General features: G+C 42.4%; 1 protein-coding gene across 3 annotated transcripts in view; it reads right to left on the bottom strand.

Moving 5' to 3' along the window:
- Nucleotides 1-14,808, bottom strand: part of EML1 (EMAP like 1) — a 197,718-nt gene that overhangs the window by 77,955 nt on the left and 104,955 nt on the right. For all 3 annotated transcript variants that reach the window (XM_084630680.1, XM_084630679.1, XM_084630681.1), the window contains exon 2: nt 7,608-7,790. In XM_084630680.1, coding sequence (XP_084486806.1) covers nt 7,608-7,790 — 183 coding nt within the window. The remainder of the gene's footprint in view (nt 1-7,607; nt 7,791-14,808) is intronic.

The following is a 14,808-nucleotide window of genomic DNA, read 5'->3' as shown; positions in this document are numbered from 1 at the left end:
AGGATCCTTCCTTTTCTCCCCGCTCCAGGCCCAGCATTGGCTGCAAGTATAGCAGGGCATGGCTAGCTGAGCCCACAGGTTTTCTTTAACCCCTGCTGTGCAAGGCAGCAGTTTCTCTGCTCTTTCACACATCCCTCCCCTTATGACTCCACTTGAGGTCTGCCTCCCCTCCCCCAACTGTTCTTCACCATCCTATGAGAAGTCAGCATTCAGATGGAGCTTTAGCTATCTAGCTCACTTGTTGGTCCTTTGTCATGACCTCAGCCCTTCAGCTGGTTGTTGGTAGTGCTGTCCCCTTTCAGGGTGCTGAAAAGTCCAGTGCTTCAAGAGGCCAGTCTTCCTAATTGGGGCATGCAGTCCCTGGTCTCTTTGAGTTTGGCCCACTTGCTCCAGTCCTTAATAAACCCTCTTGCTGAGTTTAGTAGGGAAACCCAGTCCTACCTCTTCCCTACGTTCCAGGCCAAGGCCCAGTATAAAGCGGTTACACCAATCTCTCCCCAACCCTTTACTGTTTCCCTGGCCTGCTTTCTATTGAACTCCTCCTGTATACTGTTCCCCTGGTTCAACCCTAAGGTACTCTCCTCCCGAGATTCTGTGGGTGGCTTCTCCTCCACCTGTATTGTGAGCCCCTGCTCCATTTCCAGGGGCTTCTCAGCCTCTCTGGCACTCACCAGGTTGTGTTTCAAACCATCCGTATTGTTTCCTCTCTTAAAGCAGGATTCCACCCCCAACCATCCCCAGCTCTCTTCTTGGAGCGGGGGTTATGAGCCATGAAGTTAGGCCATGCGCTATCTTTTTCAGGAAGGAGCTCACCTCGGCCTTCCTCCTGGAGCTGGGGTTGTGGTTCAGGCAATCAGATCTCCCTACTCCAGACAGGAGTCTCCCCCAGCTCTCTTCTATGGAGCTGGGGTAATGGTTTGGGCAAGTTGACAGAACAAGGAGCCATGGTCTCAAGTTGCCGTGAGGGAGGTCTAGGTTGGATATTAGAAAACACTATTACACTGGGAAGATGGTGAAGCACTGGAATGGGTTTCCTAGTTAGGTGGTGGAATCTCCATCCTTAGAGGTTTTTAAGGCCTGGCTTGACAAAGCCATGGCTGGGATGATTTAGTTGGTGTTGGTACTGCTTTGAGCAGGGGTTGGACAAGATGACCTCCTGAAGTCTCTTCCAACCCTAATCTTCTATGATTCTAAGTTACAAGGCTTTAGCCAGCTTCACCCTCAGGTGGGTGCCTTTTCCCAATTAGTCCTCTATCTTGGAGGATTCCTCAGGACAGCCTTTTCCTGCTGATCTCTGCCCTGCTATGAGAGAGGAGGTGGCAAATATGCTAGTCCCCTTCTCCCAGATCATTCCCAACTGATTGGGTGAGAGGGGATTCTTGCTCTGACCACTCTGCAAGGCTTCTGGTCCTGGCCTTTAAAGAAACTGTCAGTGACTTTCTCCATATAAACACTTATTCCTGGGACCAATTCCTCTCCACCAGTACAGCCTTATTTCCTAGGCCTTTGCATACACAAGAAAGTTCCCATTGTTTTAAAGGGCCATTTCACGTGACCGGGATGGGCTGAACAGCACCCTTATGTGGGCAGACTACTCCATCATAGATGTCCATTCAGTTTCTGCTGTAGGTACTAAGGCATAGAAGAGCAAATGCTCTGAATGGGTGTTTAGAATGAGATGCATATTTCACTATAAGATTATGGGTAAAAATTTCAAAATGTGACTTAAGAGCCTAAATCTCATTTTCAAACTGACTTAGATTGTTAGGATCCTACATCTAATTGAAAGCAAAAGAGATTTAGGACCTTAAGTCACTTTTGAAAATGGGATTTAGTGCTTTTGACAATTTTGCCCTATTGCTAGGTCTTGTCATAGGGCAGAACCAGCCTTCTTAGGCTTCGATCCTCCAGTTCACTGCACATGGGTGAATCACTGTGCCAGCATGAAGGCCCACTGAAGTCAAAGAGCAGACATGCAGTAAATAGCAGGACTGGGGTCTTAGTTTGTAAATGCTGGCCAGGGACCATGTTTTCCTATGTGTCTGTACAATGCCTAGAATAATGGGGCCCTGAGCTTTAACAGACTACCCTGGTTTTATTTCTACAAACTAAAAGCTGTCAATCATTGCCCCACTGAACTTGGTAACTCAGTTTTGCCATTAAACTTTATTCGTTGAGGAAAGAAGTTAGTTCTTTTCTCATGCTCCTATTGGGTCCATAGATTACATCTAACAGGACAGAGGATGCTCCAAGGGAACACTGAAATGAGGAAGAGTCCTAATAGACTGATACAAAGAAAAAAAATCACTCTTGAAAAAGCACTAAGAAAAAAACTGCACATGATTCCCGATTATACTATGTTAACTCTTTCTAGCTTCTAGAACATTGGAATGTGACTGTTGTAAGCTTCTCAGTCATTACTGCCTTCAGGAGTGGCCAACCTGAGCCTGAGAAGGAGCCAGAATTTACCAAGGTACATTGCCAAAGAGCCACAGTAATACATCAACAGCCCCACCATCGGCTCCCTCCGCTCACTTCCAGCGCCTCCTGCCCACCAGCAGTCCTGCCAATCAGCGCCTCCCCCTCCCTCACCGGACCTCCGGATCAGCTGTTTCGTGACATGCAGGAGGCTCTGGGGAGGAGTGAGGGAAAGGCTGGCTCAGGGGAGGGGAAGGGAAAGGGTGGAGTGGGGGCAGGGCCCATGGCAGAGCCAGGGGTTGAGCAGTGGGCACCCCCTGGCACTTTGGAAAGTTGGCACCTGTAGCTCCAGCCCCGGAGTCGGTGCCTAGACAAGGAGCCGCGTATTAACTTCTGAAGAGCCACATGGGGCTCCGGGGCCACAGGTTGGCCACCCCTGACTGCCTTGCAGACCTCAGGTTTTCAAACTCTGAACAAAACAAGCTTTCGTATGTTTGTGCATGTTAACTGACTTTAGCCAACATGTCTGAGCACTGAAGTCCATTTTGAGCATGAAAGCTTGCAGCACATTTTACAAGAAGGAGCGCTAAATTATGTGAATACCAGAACAGAAAGTATTACAGATACTAACAAAAATTGGATTCATGCATTTTGCAATGCAAATTAGTCACCAAAACAAAGTTTTCTAATAACATTAAAATATAAATCTGCTCTTCATGTATTCATTTTTTTTAATATAGAGGTGCTACCTTGTGGTTGACATATGAAACCAATGTCCTGAAAACTTGTGGTCATTAACCATCCAATGGTCTTTTCATAACACCAATGTCATGGCCATATAAACACTCAGATGATTCTGTTTTGCCAAAGTAAGTTCCCGTTGCAGTTGGCTAGATGTGCTTTTCTTCATATCTTGCTTTTCATAATTGGATACATGTATGAACACCCAAACCTATTGAAGTGTTGGAATGAGCTGGCTAAGTGTGTACCTACCTTCTTACCTGGATAGAATCAGAATTATTCCACAGTATGTCACAAATGCTATACTGCTACCAGCTAATAGAGATTCACCTTCTAATCAAGTGGTAAGCACCTGTGCTTCGGGAGCACAAGGATCCATGTTCTATCCCTATTACTACTACAAAGTTAGAGTGAAAAAGGCATGCAATACAGCAATAACCTGGAATTCTTAAGTGTTACATTATTAACTCTTTTTAAATTCTTTAATTAATCAGTTACATACGCTGTGGCTTTTTAGTTGTATTTATTACAGTTATCCTAAATAGCTACAGCTGTCAAATAGCTCCAAACATGTCAGTACTGTTAGCTTGCTAATAACTCAGTCATTCATATTATAGTTTTGTCAGTTGTTACATACTGATTTTGCAAGTTCTGTTGCTTCAGTCTTACCTGTTGTAGCAGCACTGACATGTTTATCAGGCTCAGCATCAGCTGCTTTTTTAGTCATACTCTGATCTATGGATTAATAGGGCTATTAAGATTACAAACAAACCAATAATTGAAAAAAGGAAAGAATAACAAACAAAAATAAAAGAAAGGCAGGAAGTCATAAAAACTCTACATAATAGGCTAATTAAATTTTTTAAAAGCCATTAGTAAATTAACTCCTAACTGGACTAGGTAAGCAACTGAAGTTTCATTGTACGTATTTTTTAACTACATGACTGAAAGCTCACACAAGTGCTCATACAACACTGCACAAACAATAACTGATTTTATCCTGAGCTTAGCTTCATTATGCTGTCTAAAATTGGAATTCATTAGGCTTTAAACCAAGCAACGTTAACTATTGTGCCATGGGAAAATTTGAGCAGTCTGCAGTGGTTCTAGAATCTACAGTCCACTGCAATACCCAGTGCCAGGTCTTAAAAGTTGAGCTGGGAATTTACTTTTCTCTCAGGTTGGCCCCAACATGGCACCTCTGATTTGAATTGTTGAATATCTGCATCAAACAAGATATAACTGCACTTTAAATCCTGACTATTATATGTCAGTCTTTTGCATGAGAGTGTTTGAGATCCAAGTTCAATTTTTTGTTTAATAATTGTCGCACTGGGGGTTAAAGGTGCAATCGATGGGAAAAAGTTTGAGTCTCAATCAACTTCCCATGACAAGATGTCTGCAGTTCCAGCTTTGGCCCCCTCTAGTCAAATCCCTCCCATAACGGTCATTGTTAGTCACTGCTGCTCTAAACTATCACTCTGAAGTTTTTTATTATTCCTAAAAGTGAGGTATACTGCAATTTTAACATACAGGAAATTGTTAAGCGTTTTTATTGGTTTGGTTTTAAGTTGTTTGAGATATGCAGTTTGTTCAAAAATAGTTTTACCTATAATTCATGAGAAAAATGTCCACCTCTGAAGTTTAGCATTTTGTCAAAACTGCTAAAAGGAACAAATTATTAAGATGCTTCTGATTCTACTTTATAGCCCCGCAGAGGTATGGGGGAAGCAGACAGTGATGATGAAGGTGAAATATCATGATAAAAATAAATTTTATATTAATATTTATAGTTGCACCTATTTCTGGAAATTAGCAGGAAATTGCCCTAGAGCAAATCACAAATGTTATCAATACTTATTTCAGTAGTTTGTGATGGCCGAACAGCTCATGTCAGTTGACGCTCTTCCTCTGCAGTATGTGGTACAAACTCCCTAGAAAGTTGCCATCATAAAGAAAGTATCTGCTATATTAGCATCCAGTTCGGCTCCTACCGAAGTCAATGCACCATTAACTTCAATGCAAGCAGGATTGGCCCTGTAGTTGTACTTCTTACACTGGCATGAAGCCTAAGAATAAGAACTGATCTGGCTGCAATTTGACAATAGTTACTGGCCTTTGTTTTCTCAGCTCAAAGAACTCTGAATGTAAATGTAACATAGGGCTTCTTAGCCCCTCAAAAATTATGTTGGAATGGAGCTTTTTTTTTTCTGAAGCTACTTATAGTAGTATTTACTTTATCAGACCTTAAACAGTTTCTGGCAGCAAAAGAAGCAAGGACAATAATTAGGGCTGCCAACTTTCTAATTGCACAAAACTGAACACCCTTGCCCTGCCTCACCCCTTCCCTAAGGTCCCCTTGCTCCGCTCCTACTCTGAGGCCCTGCCCCCACTCACTCCATCCCCTCCTTCCATTGCTCACTCTCTCCCACCCTCACTCACTTTCACTGGGCTGGGGCAGGTGGTTAGGGTGCGAAAGGGGGTGAGGGTTCTGGCTGGGGGTGTGGACTCCAAGGTGGAGCCATACATGAGGGGTTCAGGATATGGGAGGGGGCTCCGGGCTGCTGCAGAGGGATTTGGAGTGCGGGTGGGGGCTCAGGGTTCAGGCAGGGGGTTGGGGTGTGGGTGGGGGTTCGGGCTCCAGCTGGACACGCTTATCTCAAGTGGCTCAGGAAGCAGGTGCAGGCTCCAGCTGGGGGTGCGGGCTCTGGGGTGGGGCTGGGGATGAGGGGTTTGGAGTGTAGGAGGGGGCTCCAGGCTGGGGCTGAGAGGTTTGGAGTACGGGAGCAGGCTCAGGGCTAAAGCAGGGGGTTGGGTGAGGGAGGGGGTGTGGGGTGCGAGCTCTGGGAGGGAGCTCAGGGAGTTGGGGTGTGGGTGGGGGTTCAGGCTCCTGCTGGGAGCGCTTACCTCAGGGCTCCCAGTCAGCAGCGCAGCGGGGCTAAGGCAGGCTACCTGCCTGCCCTGGCTCCTTGCGGCTCCCAGAAGCGGCCACATGTCTGGCTTCTAAGCAGAGGAGCAGCCAGGCAGCTCTGTGCAGTGCGCGCTGCCTGCACCCACAGGTGCCGGCCCTGCAGCTCTCATTGGCCGCAGTTCCTGGCCAATGGGAGCTGCGGAGCTGGCACTTGGGATGGGGACATGCACAGAGCTTCCCTGGTCACACCTATGCCTAGGGACTGCAAGTACATGCCAGCTGCTTCCAGGAGCCACGCGGAGCCAGGGAGCCTGCCTTAGCCCTGTTGTGCTGCCGACCATACTTTAAACGGTCCGGTCAGTGATGCTGACGGTGCTGACCAGAGCCACCAGGGTGCCTTTTCGACCAGGTGTTCCAGTCAAAAACCTGGCAACCCTAACAACAATAGGAGAGACAAAACAATAATAGTGTGGACTCCTTCAGCATGTTCCAGCCAAGAACTAGTGTGTTTAAAAACCCATTAATTTAGTTCCACAGTGAGCTGCTGGCCTCCCCCTCCAAAACATACAAAGACCCTAATTCACCACAGCATGTGCTCAACTGTTTTGCTGCATCAGGGCCTAAAAAGTAATTGATGGCACAAGGTCACACAGAAGGTCTGTGGTAGATCTGGGAGAAAAGTCCAAATCCCTGATTCTCAGCCCTGTAACTTACTTACAAGACCATAAAATGCATATTTTCCTTCAAATATAAATTTAAAAAGTTTATTTTAAGTGAAAATATATCCCACTTGTAATGAAAGTACTTTCATAATTCAGAGCTTGTGAACCTAGCCATAGTTTTCACATCTAGCTTGCCACAATTACTTCTATTAAGATTATAGAACAAAAGAGGAAAAACAAAAAAAACCATGCATTTTGGACTAACTTTCAAATGGCAACAAACTCACCACACTTTTACAGCAAGCAAATCTGACTACATCAGACTACTACGACTTACACCATGTCATTCCGGTTGCAGCAACCCTTAGCTATCTATGTAACACTGGATGCTCAACTTAATTTTTTTATTACCTTTGTATAAATTGACATTATTCTTCACAACATGAATCAAGCTAGGTTAGTACGAGATACTCAAAGACAGCTTAGCCATCTTCACTGGCTGATCAGCTTCATCTGTATTGCCAAGATAAAATAGGGGTTTCAGTCCACAGAAGATGACCCACTCCTTGAAGAGTTTATGATCTAATTTCGGTCAAGAGGCAGCAAATAGGAATTGTGGGAAAATTAAAAATGTGGATTAAAACAGTAAGAAAATGCAGATGCTTTAATAGGTTGTGTGAGCTTCTGAAAGACTGCTACACTTACTTTTGTTTTTTTATGTATTCTATTTAGTAGGTGATGAATTTTGTTTTTAAATTTAAATTTAGTTGTTCATCCCGAGTGTTTTAAAAGACTGAAATAATGACAAACTTTAACACAGATAAATGTTTGACTAATTTTAAATAAATTTGTTTACATATATTTGAAATGCAAACCTTTGGTAGGTCCTTTCTTGTTCTGCATGGCCTGCTGTTCCTCTGTAATATTCAAACGTCGAACCACATCAGCCAGGGCTGATTTGAGCAGCTGGATGTCATCTTCCTGCATCTGGACACGCTGCTCCAGAGAAGCAATGCGGTCTGTTACCTCCATACTGCTTGCAGCAGAGGCACTGTCATCTAAACAAAATGGTGTGAAAACAATGTAATCTCAATGTGTTATCAAGAAATACAGAATGTATCTACGTTATCTGGAAGCATAATTTATTTTTTCAGACCTGTGGAATTATAACGAAAAGGAATGTTTTGAGATGTGAGAAAACAAAGGCTTCTGAGAAAAATCCAGCCCCCTAAAATCATAGCTTTACTTTCAAGATTCATTCTTGTTATACATCCATTTTCTTAAACACCCACAGTGCATGTACTGTATTCTGTATCAGTGTAATCTATTTATCCCCACATCTCCTAAGCTCCTGCCTTTATAAAGAAATGCCAATATTATCCGTGCTCAAAATACCAGAACACCAAGAAACTGTTTTGCATCTATATGTGTATCTAATAAAACTGGTCATTTCTCACTTGATTGAAATTTCTCAAATATTGCCCATACACGTTTTTGGTTTGCTGAGACGCTTGTAAAAGGATGCAATATTGGTCCAATCTTGCAAGCACTTATGCACATAAGTAACAATATATGAAAGTAGTCTCATTGATTTAAATATTAAAAATTAAGTACATGTATAAGTATTTGAAGGACTGGCCCTTACTCTGTAAATTTACAGTTGGTCTTCACATTTCTTTACAATTCATCCTATATTTAGAAATAACTGAATCTGGTAGATACTTAGAACCTGACAGAAAGTGTGCACTCTTTTCACCTCAAATGTAAATGGAGTTATTTTGGACTGCAATCTTATTTGTGTATCCCACTCCATTTCTTATTAAATAGAAAAAAGTTACTAGCCAATTCTGTAACTTTTTTTCTTCAAGATGTGTTGCACATGTCCATTTCACTTCAGATGTATGTGTGCCCGGTGTACCAGAGTTAGAGATTTTTCCTTTAGTAGTACCCATTGGGGCAGCACATGGGCCCTCTGCTGCCTCATGCTACTGCGTGATGGTATAAAGGCGGAGCTGCCCCAGACTCCCCTCCGTTCCATGAGCATTTGCAGATGCCATAGTGCTGGCTGCAATCTGCCCCATCTAAAGAAGTTTGCAAAGAATCCTAACCATCAGTTTGCCTACTGCTAAGATGGCCTGGAGTTCCTGCCTGGCATACTCTGGCAACTTCTCTGAAAACTACATAGTCCCAGAGGGAGAAGCCTTGCTGGTTAGAGAGATGAAATTGTAGGCCAGCTGTGGAGTAAACCTTTCTATCAAAAAGGTCTAGTCTCTTTACATGCTTGTCCTTGGGGAAGAAGAAGGCCATCCCAGATGTGTTCCTTCACTCACTGCTAAGACAACTAAGGAACCTGGCAATGAATGGGTATAAAAAGGCTCATAGCCTTGAGCAGGCACATAGTACCTTTTTTGGTTCCCTTGGCTGTTTGAGACAGAGAAGATGGCATTTGCCACAAGGATCTTCCAGACTCCAGGAAGGCCTTGTTGATAGGGACAGCCACTCTAGATGGCCCTATTGAAACCAGAATGTTTACAAGGCTAATCAAACACTCCCTCAAAAGGGGTATCATGAGAGGTAGCTACTTGTTTGAAAATGTCTTGGTAAGCCCTGTAGTCATCTTGGGCTGGTGAAGTGTTTTGTGGCACTACAGTCTCATCAGGCAATGATGAGGACAAATATAAAGGAGGCTGAGACTGATTCACCTGCAACATAGTGGGTGGATATTCCGAAGGTTGAGGATTTTGCTCAGTCGTGAAGACATCCTCCTAGAACTCCTCATGGCACCTGGTGGCAGATTTTAAAGAGAGGAACTGGGGAGGATTTAGAAGCAGGTTTCATTGGAGCCATGGGTACATGGCATATGATTCCAGCTATGACTGATTTAAGGTTCTCTTTCTCTGGAGCATCTTCGTACCTCCGGTGGGCATCAGCAACACAGCTCTCTTGATGAAGGAAAAGGAGAGTCGTTGTCTGCCTCAGGAGCGAGAGGCATAAGAGCCTACCTCAGACTCTGAGGAAGACCCTGAGTCAGCTGATCATGGTGATGCCATACCAGGCAATGCCGAGATTAAAGTGTGCAGCTCCAGACGTACTGATACCAGGGATATCAAGGTAGGTTTACCCCTCCTAGACGGCACTGGTCGAGAAACAGTCGAGACCTCCTAGACTGCACTGGTCGAGAGACAGACTGATGCTTTATCCACTCATAGTACCAAAGCCACTACCCTCAGGCAAGTCTATAGCTGAGTCCTGAGGATACACTTGCACTGGGTGAGCTGTCTCCTGTAATCTTGGGAGTCCAGCACCAAAAGGGAGAGTATGTTTTGTGCTGTCACATATACCTCCAGCCTTGCTGATACTGAGATCCTTTCATGTTGCATAGAAATAGTCAGTATCATTATGGGTTCAGTCTTGATGGCCCTGGTACCGGTGTCACAGTTAACAATCTTGGATGTGAAGTGGTTGGTATCAACGAGCATCTCTTGCCAGAGGACACCTTCCTCTGTCCTTGCAAGTGCTTACTGGTGGATGGAACCAGGGACCTAGATTTTCTAGCACACCCAAGCCTCGGCTCCTTGGATGAATTCAACCTTTTATCCTTCTTCCTCAGCACTGGGGAAGTGCCAGTGTCCAGGGGAGCACTCTGCACCGATACCAAAGCAGTTGGTGCACTCCCCAAGCAGGGCTCATCAGGTGGACGCAGAACAGCTTCACTAAGGGTGTGGCGCAGCCTTGCCTCTCTTTCTTCTTTCACAGCTTAAAGTCCCTGAAAATTTGGCAGCATCTCTAATGTGACCCTTGCCGAGAAATTTTAGGTAGGTGGAATGAGGGTCACTTACTGCCATAGATCTTTTGTAGCCAGCACAAGGCTTAAACTCCACAGACTGAGGCATTCCCAAGTACCCAGAGTCAGCACCCCATAACAAAAGGGAACCAATGCACCAATAAAACAACAAAAATAACAAGTGAAACGTATATGAATATAAAGAACTAACTAACAAGTCCCAGCTGTTTACAGAAAGATAAGATAAATTCCCTGTGAGGGGAGAAACTTGCAGGAGCAAGCCGACGGGTTCCCACTACTGATCACAGTAAGTGATCATGGTAAGAAGGAACTGAGGATGGGCTAGGGCAGTGCCGCCCTCTATACCATTATGCAGCAACACAAGGCAGCAGAGGGCACATGCACCGCCCAATGGGTACCACTAAGGAAAAAGTCTCCAATTCTGCTGAACTGGGCACGCACACATCTGAATTGGAATGTGCGAGGGCACACACACCACTGAAATGGCGTGCAATCAAAGAAGAACTTCATACTTCCTGTTACAAATTCTTGACTTTTCTGATTTACATAAGAAAAAACAAATACAAAAAGTAATATCTGGATATGTTCAGAAATATACAAAAGATAAAGCAAAAAAGCTAATGATTTTTAAACAGAATTATAACAAAAATATTTGCTTTTACAATTCTATGAAAAGATTGCTGTTAATACTGTAGCGGGGTCAGCTGCCTCCCAAAAGTACCTCTGCAGTGCCCTGGTAACAATTTCTCCCTCAAAGAGTTTCTTAAACAAGCTCCACAGAGGCTTTTCTTGTCCATTCACCACCCCTTCTCAGAGGCCTAAGTTTATTCACATAAATAAAACTCCAGAATAAAACTCTAAGTCCCAAAACACAGTATGTCGGTTTTACCCTGTGGTCGAGTCACTCTAGGGTGAACAGATGTCCCGATATTTGGGGCTTTGTCTTATATAGGCGCCTATTACTCCCTGCCCCCATCCCGATTTTTCACACTTGCTGTCTGGTCACCCTAAGTCACTCCCAGGCTTTTATTGCCTGTGGTCTCAGTAGGGAAACCCCACATCACTTTCTGGTGGAGTCTGTTCACTCCCAGGAGGCTCCAATTTAGCCTTTGCTCAGGCCTTCCTGTCTGGGGCCTTTCCCGCTTTGGCAGGCCACTCCCAGGCCTTACCTGGCTGAAACCTCTTGCTTCCAAACCACCTGGGATCAGGGTCTTCCCTGCAAAAGGCTCTCTAACTTCCTGCAGTTTCCTGAACTTCCCCACTTTGCTACAGCCACCTGCTACCCGTTATAGGGAATTACCTGATTCAACTCACCTGTGCCTACCAGCCTTTGAAGAAAAAGCCAACCTGTTACAAATATCATCAGTGAGTCACTTCAAGTAAAATCATCCAGTGATAACTGAAGTACAGCCTTATTTATTTAAATATTCCACACAAAGAGTAAACTCTTTAAAAACCCTCATTAAACTCAATCTAAAAAGTCATTAATTTGGGAAGCTTCTTGCAAAGCTCTTGGCAAACCAGAATGAGCCAAGAACTGAGTTCTGCTTTAGCAGATTTCACCAAAAGCCTCAATAGTAAAATTTAAAAAATTAGCCTACTCTTTTGTTGGTAGAAATGGATATTTATCATGCCGGTAGACATATTAGGATGTCCTAGTTTTGTGGACGATTCTTAATGCACATCCACTGCATATGTTGTTTCTTCTGACTCTATATGAATCACACTTTCCTTTTTCAAAGGAGCCACTGTTTTCTCCTATGCATTTAATTCCTATATACTTCAAACCAATGTCTTCCGCAGATGTCAGAGGATAGGAAACTAAAATTGCATGGTTTATGATCATTAGTATTGAATTTACATACAACAAAAACAAAATATTATGTATGCACAGGCAAACAATAATTACAATATTTAAATATACGTTTTCAAAATGTCATGTGATATGCCCAAAATATCACTAAAACTATTGGTTTTTTGTTAGAGAATTTCAAAAAAGCACATAAAATTAGTATGTTTTATTTACCGCCAAATCCATTCAAATAATTTTTGTTTACAAAGTTTGTTCACAGGCTGCTTTTGGTATACCAAAATCCAGGTGACAGCATTTTTTAAACAGCTGGTTTATAACAACTCAAAAATTGAAATGGTAATACTGACTGAGCATAAACAGATGTCAGAGTAGCAGACGTGTTAGTCTGTATCCGCAAAAAGAAAAGGAGTACTTGTGGCACCTTGGAGACTAACAAATGAAGTGAGCTGTAGGTCACGAAAGCTTATGCTCAAATAAATTTATTAGCCTCTACGGTGCCACAAGTACTCCTTTTCTTTTTGCATAAGCAGTAGTGGCCCTGCTGCAAGAATAGTTTGTAACCAGTTTATGTTAACTGGGCTTTTTAGAATAAGATACATTGAAAATGTCAATGTTAAAAACATTATATGTAATTTATGTTTAAATTACTGAACAAAGCTATATTTCAGACCTCTTGGTTTGACTAAAACAGAACTCAAATTTCTCAAATATGTGGAAATTGTTTCCCCATAACACACACCAAATGTTTTTTCAAACTGTGTCATAATCACTATTGTGTAGAGCAACAGATATTTCTATTGAAGCTATTACAGCTAATTAATCCCCAAAATAAGATTGTATGCAGTGTAGTTGTAGCGGTGTTGATCCCAGGATATTACAGAGACAATGTGGGTAAGATCATACCTTTCACTGGACCAACTTCTGTTGGTGAGAGACACAAACTAAACAATCTGTTCCATCTTGCATTTTGCTGTGATGCTGGGAATATATCTTTCCCAGACCCGAAGAAGAGCTCTATGTGGCTTGAAAACTTGTCTCTCTCACCAACAGAAGTTGGTCCAATAAAAAATAAATTAGCAGACATCTTGGCAACAGGATGAGCTGTTTGTTGATTACTGACACTAGTAGTGACCTATATGGTGAAGATCTGTAATGCAACCAACCCAGTAACAAAGTGTGTGCAATATATACCCTTTTATTATTTCCCATCACCCCACCCCCCTGCCACACACACACACACTTGTTGAATAACAAAAAGACATATAATTCTTGTCTCTTCTACTGTTGCTATCCCTCCTGCTTCTTATGTATTTAGCTTCCAACCTCTCCTTGTTGCTGCATTTCCTCTCAACATAGGCCACCTGCGACTCTCTCCTTCTTGCTGACATCCCTCTAGGATCTAGTTCTCTATTAAGTATGAGTACAGAACAAAATGAGCATTCACCAAGTGCTAGTAAAAGGTTAAGATCAGAGATGAGATGCATTAGAGTCCAGTTAGGATAAATCTGCTTTGCTCATGAATGCATATACAAATATAAGTGAGCTATAAGAGATATTTTTAATTCCATTTTTCAGAACTCATATACACATTAAGAATGAAACTAATACAATAAGCATAACTTGTATTAAAAAGAGAGAGCCACAAAAAGCCACAAAATTCAGTTATCTGTTCTGTAGTAGCTGTAATATTTGTTTAAAAAAAGCTTATGCCATATTGATAGTCTAGTTTTTAGTACCCTCTCTTTGTATTACGATCACCAACTTCATATCAACAGAGCAATTTGTAAGAAAATCTAAGTCCACAGTAAAAAAACAGCCTCTTATTTAGACAAAAACTAAATAAAATGGAGTTAAGTTTGACAATACATATCAGTAATGTAAAGTAAAATATTTTACAGCAATTTTGTACTTGTCCCCAAAACAAGCATTATAAACCCAGGAAATACAGAGATGAGATTAAACACAAAAGAAAGCATAGGATTTTTTTAATTTAAATTGGATTTTTTTGATAAAATGCTTTTTGAAGAAAAACCTATCTAAAGACAGTTTTAATTAAGATACATTATAGCTCAAAGATATCACCACGGAAAAGGGATTATATTCTAATTCTATAGTATGAGACAATATAGTCATGTAATGTTTAAGAAAAGTTTTGTAAATGAGTTCCAATAGTTCATGGATTATGGACCCAATTTTATGGGGTTCCACAGGCTTCTGTATAGATTATTTAGGTTAATCTTTCTATCTACCCAATAGTATTCAGTACTCAGTCTCTAAGATACCACCAGAGATGCTTAGTTTTGCAGTTCTCCAACTGTGGATTTGTGTCTCCAGAGGCAACATGCTTGTTAACAGCAAAAATGTTTTAAATAAAAAATAATATAGAGAAGTGAGAAATAACAGACCTCAACTCTATTGTCTCTCTGCAAATTAGTGCATACAGAGTCAATCCCTATCC

This window comes from Lepidochelys olivacea (assembly GCF_965140295.1).
Source record: "Lepidochelys olivacea isolate rLepOli2 genome assembly, chromosome: 6".
Classification (NCBI taxonomy): Eukaryota; Metazoa; Chordata; order Testudines; family Cheloniidae; genus Lepidochelys; species Lepidochelys olivacea.
This window is presented reverse-complemented; position numbering and strand designations above follow the sequence as displayed.